This window comes from Typopeltis vanoorti, chromosome 4 (genome assembly GCF_054136105.1).
Source record: "Typopeltis vanoorti isolate ZY-2024b chromosome 4, IOZ_Tvanoo_1.0, whole genome shotgun sequence".
In the NCBI taxonomy this organism is placed as follows: domain Eukaryota; kingdom Metazoa; phylum Arthropoda; class Arachnida; order Uropygi; family Thelyphonidae; genus Typopeltis; species Typopeltis vanoorti.
Genome location: NC_143552.1, coordinates 103,024,289 through 103,037,755, shown reverse-complemented (window position 1 = coordinate 103,037,755; position 13,467 = coordinate 103,024,289). Strand labels below are relative to the sequence as shown.

Genomic DNA, 13,467 nt, shown 5'->3' with positions numbered 1-13,467 from the left:
AGTTATTCTTTCACATTCATTATTTCTTTTACTTGTGGCGTAATGATAAAATTCTTTTGGATTTCCTACATCTTGCTTGGCCAATTTCTTTTCATACTCCGATTTAGAGCTTTCCGCACAATACTCGTTACTTTTCTGGCCTGAGCTTTATATATTCCATAACTCTTCTCACTCTTATTCTCACGATATTCTTTCCACATCATCATCTTCTTCTTCTGGATCACTTGTTTAATAAGGTTGCACATCCATTTTACTTCCAACCTATTTATTCTTCGAACACTAGGGATACACTCAGATACCGGCTCATTTAAGCACTTTTTCAAAGATTTCCCCATGCATTGCTGACATTTTCCCCGTTCATCAACTGATACTATGGGACAAATGATAGTATTCTCCTAAGTCGATAATATTTCCAGCTTTATAGTTCAGCATGTAACCTGTTCTAATCGGAGCATCAACACAATTAGATACTTCCAAAGAAAGTACAGCATGATTACCCTCATCAACTGGTGGTAAAATAGCCATATTCTTTACAGAGACCCCTTCTGACGCTGTGAACAAATCCAAGACTCTTTGAATTTGACTTCCTTCTTTCACATGCTGCTTGAATGATCAGAAAGCCAAGACTCTAGAACATTTAATGAGTGCCTGCAGCAAGATAGATTTAAACTGAGTATAAATACCGCCCTGATTACGTGGCCAAAATAATTCATTGGTACGTATGGAAAAAAAAAAAAAAACGGCTTTCCTACTTCTGATAACTAGTGGCAGTATGAAATCGCGAGTAGTGGAAAATGAAACAACAAAAATTCTTTGGGACTTTAGAATACAAATTGATGAGCATTTGGAACACATAGACCTGACAGCACAATTATTGAACATAGACAAGTTTGAATTATTCACACTGCAGTACCCACCGATAACAACGTCAACAATAAAGAATTGGAGAAAATAACTAAATATCGAGATCTGGCAATCGAAGTTGGCCGGCTGTGGCTTAAACACACCAACCCAACAGTTATAGGTGCGCTTGGTGCAATTTCCAAAAAAGTTATTCAACTATTTACAAGAATTAAACATCAACGAAGTCTCCACTAATGATCTACAAAAAAAAAAAAAAAATCGTTACTTGGAACAGACCATATTTTTCGACGCTACCTGACAGACTATTCTTAGATTCTTGGGTAGAATCTGAATTGCTCTGTATCACCATATTTTGACTGTGTATCAATTGTGTGAATAAAGTAATAATAATAATAATAATAATAATAATAATAATAATAATAATAATAATAATAATAAATGTTTATTATCATTGATCATTTTGGACATTCTACTCGTATTTTAATTTAAACCGTTGCTCAAAGTTTAGCAGAACGATCTTCCCAAACATCTGTGTCCATTAATTACGTAATAATAATAATAATAATAATGCTAGTCTTTTCGTGTCGGGAAAGTTTAAATATTTGTGTTTCACTTGGTAATACTATTGACAGAGTATTCAAGAGCACTGCCATCTATGGAGATATCTTGCCTTCGAACTAATCACATGATATATCAAATGTTCATTTCGGAGTAGCGGGAGAATTAAATAATAGGAGCATTGGTTAATCGTTTTTTACTCATTTATGTATAGGCTGTAAACAAGCAGAGAAGATTAATATATTTATACATTTCTCAAACTGATGTTAAGTGATGTGAAGCTAAGAAAACAATTATGACCGTTAGGAACTGATCTTTCTCTGATTCGAGGTTATTACAAGAGGGGGTGCATTTATTTTTGGGGAGTTTATGTTTGTCTTTTAAACGGTAGCTTGAAAATGCTCCATTTGTCAATAGTCTAGTGTTTATGTTTTGTTTCTCAGTGGTGTACAAATTGTAGATAGTTTGGAAATTAAAAAAAAAGAAAAGAAAAGGTACTGAATAAGTGCTTTGTTGTAAGTGTTTTTTCGTTACCTCTATATATGCACTCTTTTTTTGCTTTTATTTATTGCATTTTTAATGTCTACATTTTGAGAATCTTTATTTGCACGAACACGGTCTGCATATGTGTTATTATTTTAGAACTTCATCTATTGTAGATTTAAATATTTTATGTTTTGTAAAATTTGTTGTTTTAACTGATTTTGATGCAGTGTAGTTTCAGAACATCATGAAGTCAATTGAGTTTAACATAGGGATTGTTCAGAACATTATGTATTGTGGAGTTAAACGAAGCCCCATACCAATCATATTCAAGAAATATTTGAATGTTGCAAGCAACAGAATTACTGTTGGAATTGAGATCTATAGAATCGTATATGTATACCTGCAATGTAGACAAGTAGTTTAATATCTGTAATGATTATTGGTTAATAACTGTTACAGTTATTAAGGTGTTTGAAGTGTTTGACTCCATGGAGGTCAGATTTTAATAATAAATCTGTAAATTCAACTTCAAAAAAAATTTCAGATTTTTAGACATATCCTAATTACTTCAAGAAAATAATAGCTTTGATTACATATTTCAATGAGTTTGGACTCCTTGGAGGTGTCACGAAATAATAATAATAATAATTTTAAATAAGGCATTTTCTTAAATGTGGATCTTCTCCTCGCAGATCAACTGTCTCCTATATTTCTATATTTATTTTTATCTTAGCCGAAATCTAGATTATGTTACACTGACCTGAAGATGGCACAAAGATTATAAATACTGCAATTTTCAATGAGGATTGTATCATCCTGCAACTTGGTGAATAAATAGAAAAATTAAATATTTGTGTAAAAAAGGCCAGGAATACATATTATACACACCTTATAATAGTAACCTGTAGTAACATAGTATTGCTACTTGAGGAAGGTCTGTATGTATGGTATGTATTTTGTTGATCCCTATGGTACACTGGGTAGGGACAACAAATACAGTAGATATTATACATAAAAGCAGTCAAGGTAAGTGAAACTTCTTTTTTTATAAGGTAACTTTATAGCTTTTAAGTCTCTTGGTTTTTCTGTTTTAATATAATATATAGAGGTGAGATTGTAATAAATTGCTTATTTATAAATTAAGATTTTAAAAAAATATTGATTTGTAATCAGTAATTGTAATTCTTGATTTGTGAAAAGATTCTTAAATTAAAAGATCAAAAAAAAAAAAATAAAATAAAACTTATTACTCTTATACTACAATTTTACCCAAAGCAAACTTTTGTCAAACAACCAGTGTTTATACGAAATTCAAATCTGGAGCTTTTGCAGAAAATAGCATAATGTTTTTTGTACTGAGCTTGAGTTACTGTGATATACATCCTTTAAAGTATTTTCTCTGACTTAGCTATAGTAGAATTGGCTAGGAAAAAAATAAAATAAAATATAGGAATAATATATTTATGGGAAAAATGTCTTTGTTTTTTGTTTTTAGAATTTTTCTAATGTAACTAGAGGTAGTCAAGAAAATACAGGTGTGCTAGTTGTGGGGAAAAAAAAAACTTAGATGAATCATAATAGTGATATCTATCTTTAAAACTTTCCTTAAATGTACTTTTGGACTTGTTGCATAGTTATTAAAATTCTTTAGGCAAGATAGCTATAATTCAAGGTTAGTTCATAATAACTATTGCTCACAATTCAAAGTCATACCTTTAATTACAACTTATTTTAGTGATGTATATATCACTTCTGAATGAAAAACATTAAAAAAAAAAGCAATCATTTTCAGTCTGTTAAAATAGATTTGAGAATTATGGAAATAACAGGATCAACAAGGAAATGTTTTGCAGCAAGTTGTTTTTTTTGCTTGGTCAGAAAGTGAATTAATATATTTGATGGGAAATTATATTTGTTAAAAATTTGCTATAGTTATCCAGAGTATTTTAATAATATGATGAGCCACATTTTTTTTTTTTTTTTACTTATTATTATTATTATATGATGCTTCCAAGGACTCATTAAAGGTGGGCACTACTCTACAACTTTATTCACTGACTACACAAATTCCACTACCCTCATTATCTACACACAGCACCATTTACTGCCCACTTCCACCACTAGTAGTTTTGTCTGTAAATTGGCCAATTTAGCTGTATGGAAAATGATTTCTAGCGATTTAGCTCTTGGTATCTCTAATGGACTAGCTCTCACAGATAACACCTGAGTAAAGATAGAGACTAACCCAAGCAGTGATCCTTGCATATTACATAGTAATATACCTATCTGTAGGAATAGTCGGTGGAAGAAAGTATGATGTGCATTATGGGATATTGAAACAATTTGGTCTGAAATTAACAGCAGCCTGATACAAGTAGGATAGTTATAGAAATATTTCACATGCAAACTTTTGTTTGCTCGCACTTGGATAAAGGATTAAAGCAAAAATGCCATTTCTTGTTCATAATGAACTATTCTGTTTATATTATCAAACAAAATTCCTTTGTTTAACTGAGCCTTCCTAATTAACAAAGTGGATAGTGTAGTCTGTTGTCCATCCAATAGGTTGTGGATTTAAATCCTGCCATGGACACTGATGTTTATGAACGCGAGTGCAAATGTTCTCAGGTAGTAGACGAATTTCACTGCCCAACGTGAGCCTGCCACATTCTGCATATTGAACACTTAGCTTGAAAGGATCTACATTTGGTCCATCAAGCAGTGTTTACATATTATATAGTTCTTAGCACTCACATGGTAGTACTCCTTTACTAGGATTAAAACCTTTTTGTGGTTGGGATTTACATAAACTAATATCCTTATAAATCCTCTGAAAATGAGTTGCATCAAGTGCAGATTATTTGTGTGTGTAGTTAATCATCAAATATGTGGAACCATCTTTTCTTTTAATTTTTTTTCCCATTCTTTAGAAGAGCTATCTTCCTCTTTTAGTATTCCTTTTATTCTTTAATATTTAATGTAAACTTATTCAAAAAAATAAGTTCCTTCTGTCTCTGACCAACATGTAGTACTAAATTAATGTGCAATAATTTAATTGATACCTTTTGCTTGCAGGATTGCTATTCAAAAAAATGAAAAATAGTATAAATAGAACCAAGTTAGTTCTTTTATATGAGCATTCGTTTTTGTTTCGTTAAGACTGCTAATATGAATTTCTGATTTTTCAAGTCCTCTGCACTCGCTGACAACAATATTGGAATTAAATTAAACATATTTGGTTGTTTGAAAATTAAACATACAAACTTATTGTTTTAATACTGACCATATTGTAATGCATACAAATATCTTACATTCTTTGCCTACCAGTTTCGCTAGCAAACTGTCTAGCTTTTTCAAGGCGTTGACGAAAAGTATAAAAAAAACTAGTAAATGCAAATTGAAAGGAACCTAAAAACGTTGTAAACAATCTAGTAGCTAAGGTTACATGTTCGCATGACAGAGACTGAGAGGACTCATTGTTCTTATTCGTTATCACACATGCGTGTTTGTTGTAAATGCGTAATGTGATTACTGGCTAGCTGTAGTTCAGATGGATTTAGAGAGAGGATCAGATTTTTCCACGAACTGTTCAGAATAGTACCCTGATTTCTGTTGAGGTTTCCTCCGGGTATTAACACTTGTGGCTTCCTTGAATAAACAATGTCTGTAGTTGTCACAAACGATTTTAGGTTTTCTAAGCTGTCTTGCCATATAACGGATTGGAAAACCTAAAATCGTTTGTGAATAAAATCAACTCAATACATAACAAGATAATATTCACTCTGGAAGTGGAAGACAACAGCCAACTGCATTTTTTAGACATCTTGATAAAGAGACAATCAAATAGTGTCAAATTATCTATTTACAGAAAGCCTACAGACACTGGAAGATATCTTCATTATACTTCAAACCATCAGGACACACAAACTGAGCATTATCTATATGTTGAAAAATAGAGCGCGAAAGTTTATATCAGAAGAGGAGGATGCACAGACTGAACTCTTTATCGCAAAATGGATATCCTCTGAACATCATCAAAAAATATCTATACAGTGACAACCCCAGACAAGAAGAATCGAGCTCTCAGCACATTTCTACTGTAGTGATCCCTTCCATCAGTTCAATTTCTTATCAGATAGCCAGAATACTAAGAGCCTACAACATCAGAGTGGTCTTCAAACCAACCACCAGCATCAGACAAGTTTTAGGATCCCCAAAAGATAAGGTGTCATTTATCAAATATCCAGGAGTATATTACATTCCTTGCTCCTATGGTCTTACCTACATCGGACAAACTTCACGGAGTTTAGAGATCAGACAAAAAGAACACGTTGGTGATGTAAACCACAACAGAAGTATTTCTTCCGGCTTAGCACATCATTACTGTACATCTAACCACATGATAGAATGGCAAAACAGCTCCATGCCATATTTGGATTATGACTACAGACATCGTTTATTCAAGGAAGCCACAATGGTGTTAATAACCGGCAGAAACCTCAACAGAAATCAGGATACTATTCTGAACAGTTCGTGGAAAAACCTAATCCTCTCTCTTAATCCATCTGAACTACAGCTAGCCAGTAATCACATTACGCGTTTACAACAAACGCACGTGCGTGATAATGAATAAGAACAATAAGTCCTCTCACGCGAACGTTAGATTGTTTACAATGTTTTTAGGTTCCTTTCAGTTTGCATTTACTAGTTTTTTTATGCTTTTCCGTCAATGCCTTGAAAAAGCTAGACAGTTTGCTAGCGAAACTGGTAGGCAAAGAATGTAAAGATGTTTGTACGCATTACAATATGGTCAGTATTAAAACAATAAGTTTGTATGTTTAATATTGGAATTAAGTAAGGTTAATATTAATGTATTAAAAAGCTACTGTAGTAACAGAACTTTTTCCTTGGCCTTCCATTGAAAATTGTTTTTATAAGCTTCATAATTATAATTAAACAAAAGAATGAGAGTTAGGATGGTGAGTCTGTTGCCGCGGTATGACGAGTTTAGAAGGAGGGCCATAATCGCAAATGACTTTATGTGCAGGTTATGCAGATGGTGTGGTGTGGAGTTTGTGGATGTGTGGAGTGAGTTTGATGAATGAAAGGATTTATACAAGATGGATGGCTTGCATTTGAATAGATTTGGTGCAAAGACTGGAAAAAGTGTTGCTGAGTGAAGTGAGAGTGGATGTACAAAATCAGGGAAACCAGAACTATTAAGGAGGGGAGGCAGTTGAGTGTAAGAATGTATATAATGTGCCCGAGCGGTTTGAAGGACAAGAAATCGGAATGGGATAGTTAGTATAGTGCATCAAGATAGGGGTTGGACAAATGGACCTTTGCATTTCATGTATACTAATGCCAGGAGTAATAGGAACAAGAAGGAAGAATTTTTGGCCTTGGTTGGCTCTTCCTGGCCACAGGTTATTGGCAGTAGTGAAATATTCCTAAAACCAAGATGTTTTAGGAATTCACGGAGTATACCATCCACTCCTGCAGCTTTGCCATTCTTGGTAAGCTTTAAGGCTATTTGTACCTCTTCCCGAGATATTGGGTGTACGAGTGTAGGGAGGTCACTGAATCAGTCGATATAGTGGAATTACTGAGTGAGCACTTTGCAAGATTATATCATCCATGTGATGACAGAAGGAATGAAGGAACCATTAGTTTATATGGGAATTGTGGTGAATGAAGTTGAGGTGAATAGGCTATTACAGAACCTTAATGTGAATACATCTGTGGGATTGGATGGTATACCAGCACGGGTCCTATGTGAAGCGGCTAAAGAATTGTCAGTGCCCCTGACCATATTGTTTAATCTGGGTCTTGGGTCTGGTTTAGTCCCGAAAGGGTGAAAAGAGGGGAAAATAGTTCCACTACATAAAGGAGGATCCAAGACTACTGTTGCAAATTACCAACTGATCATATCAGGAGTCGTTGTCAAGGTCTTGGAGAAAGTAGTCAAGGGAAAAATACAGTAATGGATTGATGAAAATGAGATTCTGTAGGGGGGGGGGGGGACAGCATGGTTTTTTGAAGGGTAGATCATGCCTCAGTAACTTGCTCAGGTTTTATAACACAGTGACGGCTGAACTGGATAAGGGTAATGGGTTTACAGTGATACTGCTGGACTTGCTAAGGCCTTTGACAGGATACCACATGGAATTCTAATCTGTAAACTGAACAACATATGGGAATGGATATAGGGTTGGTGAGATGGATAGGAGGGTGGTTGATGGAGAGATACTATAGAGTAGTTTACTCAGGAGTAGAGTCCAAAAGACGGCCTGTAACTAGTGGTGTGCTGCAGGATTCTGTTCTTAGACCACTGCTGTTTAATTTGTTCATTAACGATAAAGGGAAGGAACTGAGAGGAACGGTTCATTTGTTTGCTGATTATGCAAGGTTAGGTAGGACAATAGTGAATGCAGAAGATGTTAAAATTTTGCAGGGTGATTTGGATAGATTGGAGGTCTGGGCTAAGGAGAATGGATGCCAATTCAATGTGTGCAAAATGTAAGGTTATGCATTTTGGGGTGAAAAAGATTAGCAGCAGTATATCACATTGGCGGAACTGTACTCCAGGAGATTGATGAGGCCAGGGACTTGGGAGTGTTGGTGGATAGGGAGTTGAAGTTTAGGGGGCACATTACAAAAGTGGCTAAATCAGCTCATCAAATCACTTAGATGCTGAAGAATACTTTGACGAGGAGAGATTAGCAAGTTATTGTTCCTCTGCATCGAGCCTTGATGAGACCCCATCTCGACTACTGTGCTCAGATCTGGTCGCCTAGGTTTCTTCTTGATGGGGAGGAGGTTGAGAGGATCCAGAGGCAAGTGACCAAGATGATAGCAGGTCTATGGAATGAACCTTATGAAAACAGGCTGAAGATTTGTGGTTGCAGAAATTGGTTGATAGGTGGAAAAGGGGAGATATGATTGAGACATTCAAATTGCTGAAAGGATTCTATAAGGATTAATTCAGAAGATATTTTTGAGAACAGGACTGGTGGTGGGAGGACTAGGGGACATCCATGGAAGCTGGGCAAGAGTGTGGTTAGTAAGGTTGTTAGAGCTCATTTTTTTTTTTTTTTTTTTTTTTTTTTTTTTTTTTTTTTTTGCTTTTAGAGTGGTGAATGAGTGGAATAAGCTGCCAGAGTCTGTTGTGGGTGCTAGACAGGGAATGAGTTTAAGGCAAAGTATAATAGATACTGTGTGAATGTCAAATAGTTGTGATGGACATGATGTTTAGGGCCTCCCTCGATGAGTCTAAGGACTCCTTGGAATCGCCCCTAATAATAATAATTAACACAACTTGAAACACTTGGTGGAATGAAGAATGAACTTGCAAATATATATACTAAGAATATATTAATACATATATAATCTACTGTAGCATAACTAGGATTTTGATGCCATTGACAAACTTGTAGCTATGTGCCTTTTTTTAGTATGACAGTTTCAATAATTGATAAAATTTCATTGGTGCACTTATCAAGCTGCCATTCTGTAGCATTCATATGCTACTCTACTGATAACATATTCTAATTTATGTGTGTGTGTGTGTGTGTACGTACACACATACATGCACTTTAGAACCGACCCTTTGCCGCAATACATAGCATTATGTCCGAAAACATTATACTTATATAATTCTTTTTTTTAATTAAATCAATTATTTTAGCAGAGAAACACTTTTGCATGGTTTCTTTGTAATTATATTTATTTTTGTCCATAATATTATGCATTTAGCAAAATATATGAAATATTAATATATTATTTATTCAGTTCTCCTTTGTATTTTCAGATGTATGAAGAACAAGAAAATACACCACCATTGTGTGATGCCACCTTAAATCGAATTAAACCTGACTATGTAGAAAGATTTGCACTGTCTGAATTGCAGATGGATGCAAAGGAAGGAATTTTTGAAAATTTTTCAGCATGCAAAACAATGGTAACTGTGTAACACAAGCCTTTAGTGTCTTTTTTTTTTAAATTAATTTTTAAAAAACTGATATTCTAGAAATTATGCAAATAAAAATTGTTTTATTTATTTGAACCTAATGAGCAAGAAGAATTTCACTAACAAGATTCTGAAAAGAGAAACTCAAGCCGATTAATCTTGTAAGACTGCCATAACAGTAGCTGAATACCATTAGTAAAAACACTTTTCAAAATTGCTGATGAAAAATAATGTTAGAGTTACTGTTCTCAAAGTTCTTTACTATGTTTACTTCAAGTATGATTTAAAAACTATTATTATTATGGGCTACTCCATGGAGTCCAAAGACTCATCGAGGGAGGCCCTTAACATCATGCCAAGAACTATCCAACATTTGTGCAGTATCTATCGTACTTTGCTTTGAATTCATTTAATCATGGCACTCACAACAGACTTACAACCTATTCCACTCATTCACCACTCTCCAAGCAAAAACTCTAGTTATAGCACCCTTGCTCAGTTTCTAAGGATGATCCCTAGTTCTTCCACCACCAGACCTGTTCTGAAAAATTTCCTCTGTATTAATCTTGTAAAAATCCTTCAGTAATTTGTATGTCTCAATCATATCACCCCTTTTCCATCTGTTAGCTATTTCTGTAACCCACAAATCTTCAACCTGTTCTCATGAGGTTCATTCGTACACTTGCTACCACCTTGGTCACTCACCCCTGGATCCTCTCCATATCTTCCTCATCACCACCACCAAGAAACGCAGGTGATTAGATCTGCATGCAGTAGTCAAGATGGGGGTCTTATCAAGGTTCAGTAAAGAGGAATAACCTGTTTGTCTCTGCTCATCAAACTATTCTTGAGTAACCAAGTAATCTGATGAGCTACTTTAACCACTTTCGCTATGTGCCCTTTAAACTCCCTGTCCACTAACACTCCCAAATCTCTGGCTTCGTCATTTTCTTGGAGTACAGTCAATGTGGTATAGCTGGTAATCTTTTCATCCCAAAATGCATAACCTTACATTTTGCCACATTAAACTAACATCCATTCTCCTTTGCCACATTAAACTCATATTCATTCTCCTTTGCCCAGATTGCCAGTCTATCGAAATCATCCTGTAAAATTTTAACATCTGTAATAACTATAGCTCTACCTAATTTTGCATCATTGGCAAACAGCTGAACAGTTTCTCTCAGATCCTCTCATATAGTATTAATGTACAAATTAAATTGTAATGACCCAAGAACAGAGTCCTGTGGCATGCCACTGGTCACAAGTCTTCTTCTGGACTACTTGAGTAAACTGCACTCTGATATCTCTCTCTCTCTCTATCAACCACCTCATCCACCTTGCCAACCTTATATCCATCCTCATGTGCTGCAGTTTATTGATTAGAATTCCATGTGATATCCTGTCAAAGACTTTTGCAAATTCCAGCAGTATCACTGTAAACTATTACCTTTATCCAACTCAGCTGTCACTGTATTATAAAACATGAGCAAGTTACTGTGCATGACCTACCCTTCACAAAACCCAAGTTGTCCCTCTGCATACAGTATCCCAGTATCTATCTATTCCTGTATTTTGTTCTTCACTAACTTCTTCAGTACCTTGACAACAACTCCTGGAGCCTCCTTTATGTAGTGGAACTGGTTTGCCCTTGGGAATAATCCAGAAGGGGCTGAGACTTAAACAATGTGGTCAAAGGCACTGACAATTCTCTAGCACCTTCATGTAAAATTTGAGCTGGTATGCCATTTAATCCCATAGCTGTATTCACATTAAGATTCTGTAATATGCTAGGCATCTCAGTTTAATTTACCTCAGTTCCCATATAAGTCTTTGCCTCTTTCATTACTGTAATATCTTTGCCTGGATGATAGTCTTGCAAAGCGTTCACTTAGTAATTCTACTATTTTGACTGATTTAGTTACCTCTCTACCACTGGCATTCATTAAACTCATTCTGCCATAAACATTCCTACTTTTATTTGCAGCATATCAAAATAACTGTTTGGGATTATCTTTGTCCTGCACTGCTAATTTCCTTTCACACTCTGCTTTTGCTTTTCTTACCACACTGGATATTCTTCTGGCCTATGCTTTGTATAGCTCATGTGCCTGCTGGTCACTTTTTCCTTGAATTCCCTCTACAGTTTTTTCTTTCTTTTTTTTTTTTTTTTTTTGTAGTTACAGCTTAATGGTGATATTCATTCATTTAACTCCCACTTGATTTACTCTCCTGACTAGGTATGTATTCTGCCATTACTTCGCTCAAACACTTCTTCACCACTTCCCATGCACTAGCAACATCCAGCCATTGCAGTTTCTCATGCCATGGCACTGATCCAAGCAATCTCCTAAGTTTGTCATAATTACCAGCCCTGTAATTCCACATATATCCCCTCTTAACTGAAAATTCCACACATTTAATCAGACTATATGCTCACTTTTACCACTTGGCAGCAACTCGGTCAAGAATTTGGTTATAGACAAATTCTTGAATGCAGTTACTAGATCTAGCACTTTCAAACACCTAGTATATTTCATCACATGTTGCTTCAGTAATTATTCCTTCGTAACTACATAAATTCCATTTCCTTTCTTCCATGTGTCATCTTCTCCTTCCACTATGTTCCAATAGTTGAAATTCCTCATAATAATTACCTGCCCTCCACTCATTAAGTTTATTGGCCAATGCATACTATCCCTGTCATCTTTTCCATTCCTGGTCTAGCATCTAGTTGTATATTTTGTTCTGCTGGCCTCTATCTCACAGCAGATAGCCCCAAATGTGCCATAGCCTGCAGTTGAACTTCTGTTCTCTTTGATTGCAGTTCATCAGCTATCATCACTAACTCCTCCTCCATTCTTTTCTCTCTATCTTCCCTGAACACACTATAACCTTCACATTATATCTGACTAAATATATCATCTGTCCACACAGTTAGCCTAGTGAGTGTGCGCTTTGCAACCATATGCCTGGGGAAGGAGTGGCCTAGGTTCGATTCCCGTTGGTGATGTGAGGAACTGAAAGGTCTTCCTCAGCCATAGCCAAGTTAGCCAGTCTTGGGCATGGACAGTAGAGTTTTCCATCCCGCAAAGCAGGCAAACCAGCCTTGAGAACTCAACACTACAGGACATAGGATACACTAGGGTGTTAGGGCTGACAACCTTATCCTGTGAACGGTTTGAGGTCCGATGATTATTAAACCCTCAAAGAGGGTAAAAAGGAAGATGAGATATATCATCTTCTGTTAGCCATGTCTCACTAATGCCAAAAACTCCTATCCCCTTGTTCTGAATTCTCCTGGCATTAGTATATATAAAGTGCAAAGGACCCTTAGGCCCACCACTATCCTGATGCTTTATACTATCTCATTCTGGTTTGTTACTAGAATTGGATAGTTAACTTTGTTATCAGACTGTTACCAGGACTTTGCTATCAGAATGGATTTAACTAATAGGAGCTGTGATTAATTATTATTATTATTTTTTCATATTCCACATATTTTTACCCTTTACTTTACTAAACTAAGCTGATCTGTCAAATACATTAAATCAAGACTTGCCACACATGGTTATTAATATTTCAAAAAA

At 35.4% G+C, this 13,467-nt stretch overlaps 1 protein-coding gene across 2 annotated transcripts in view; it reads left to right on the top strand.

The window, feature by feature from the left end:
• The first annotated feature begins 1,689 nt into the window (after window positions 1-1,689).
• The window catches only part of LOC150107563 (uncharacterized), a 215,624-nt gene continuing 203,846 nt past the window's right edge, over window positions 1,690-13,467 (top strand). Inside the window, exons 1-2 of one of the 2 annotated variants that reach the window (XM_090391956.1) lie at window positions 1,690-1,916; window positions 9,719-9,868. In XM_090391956.1, coding sequence (XP_090248082.1) covers window positions 9,719-9,868 — 150 coding nt within the window. In that variant the 5' untranslated portion in view covers window positions 1,690-1,916. Of the gene's footprint in view, window positions 1,938-9,718; window positions 9,869-13,467 lie in introns of both variants that reach the window. The other variant, XM_090391955.1, reaches the window with a different exon arrangement.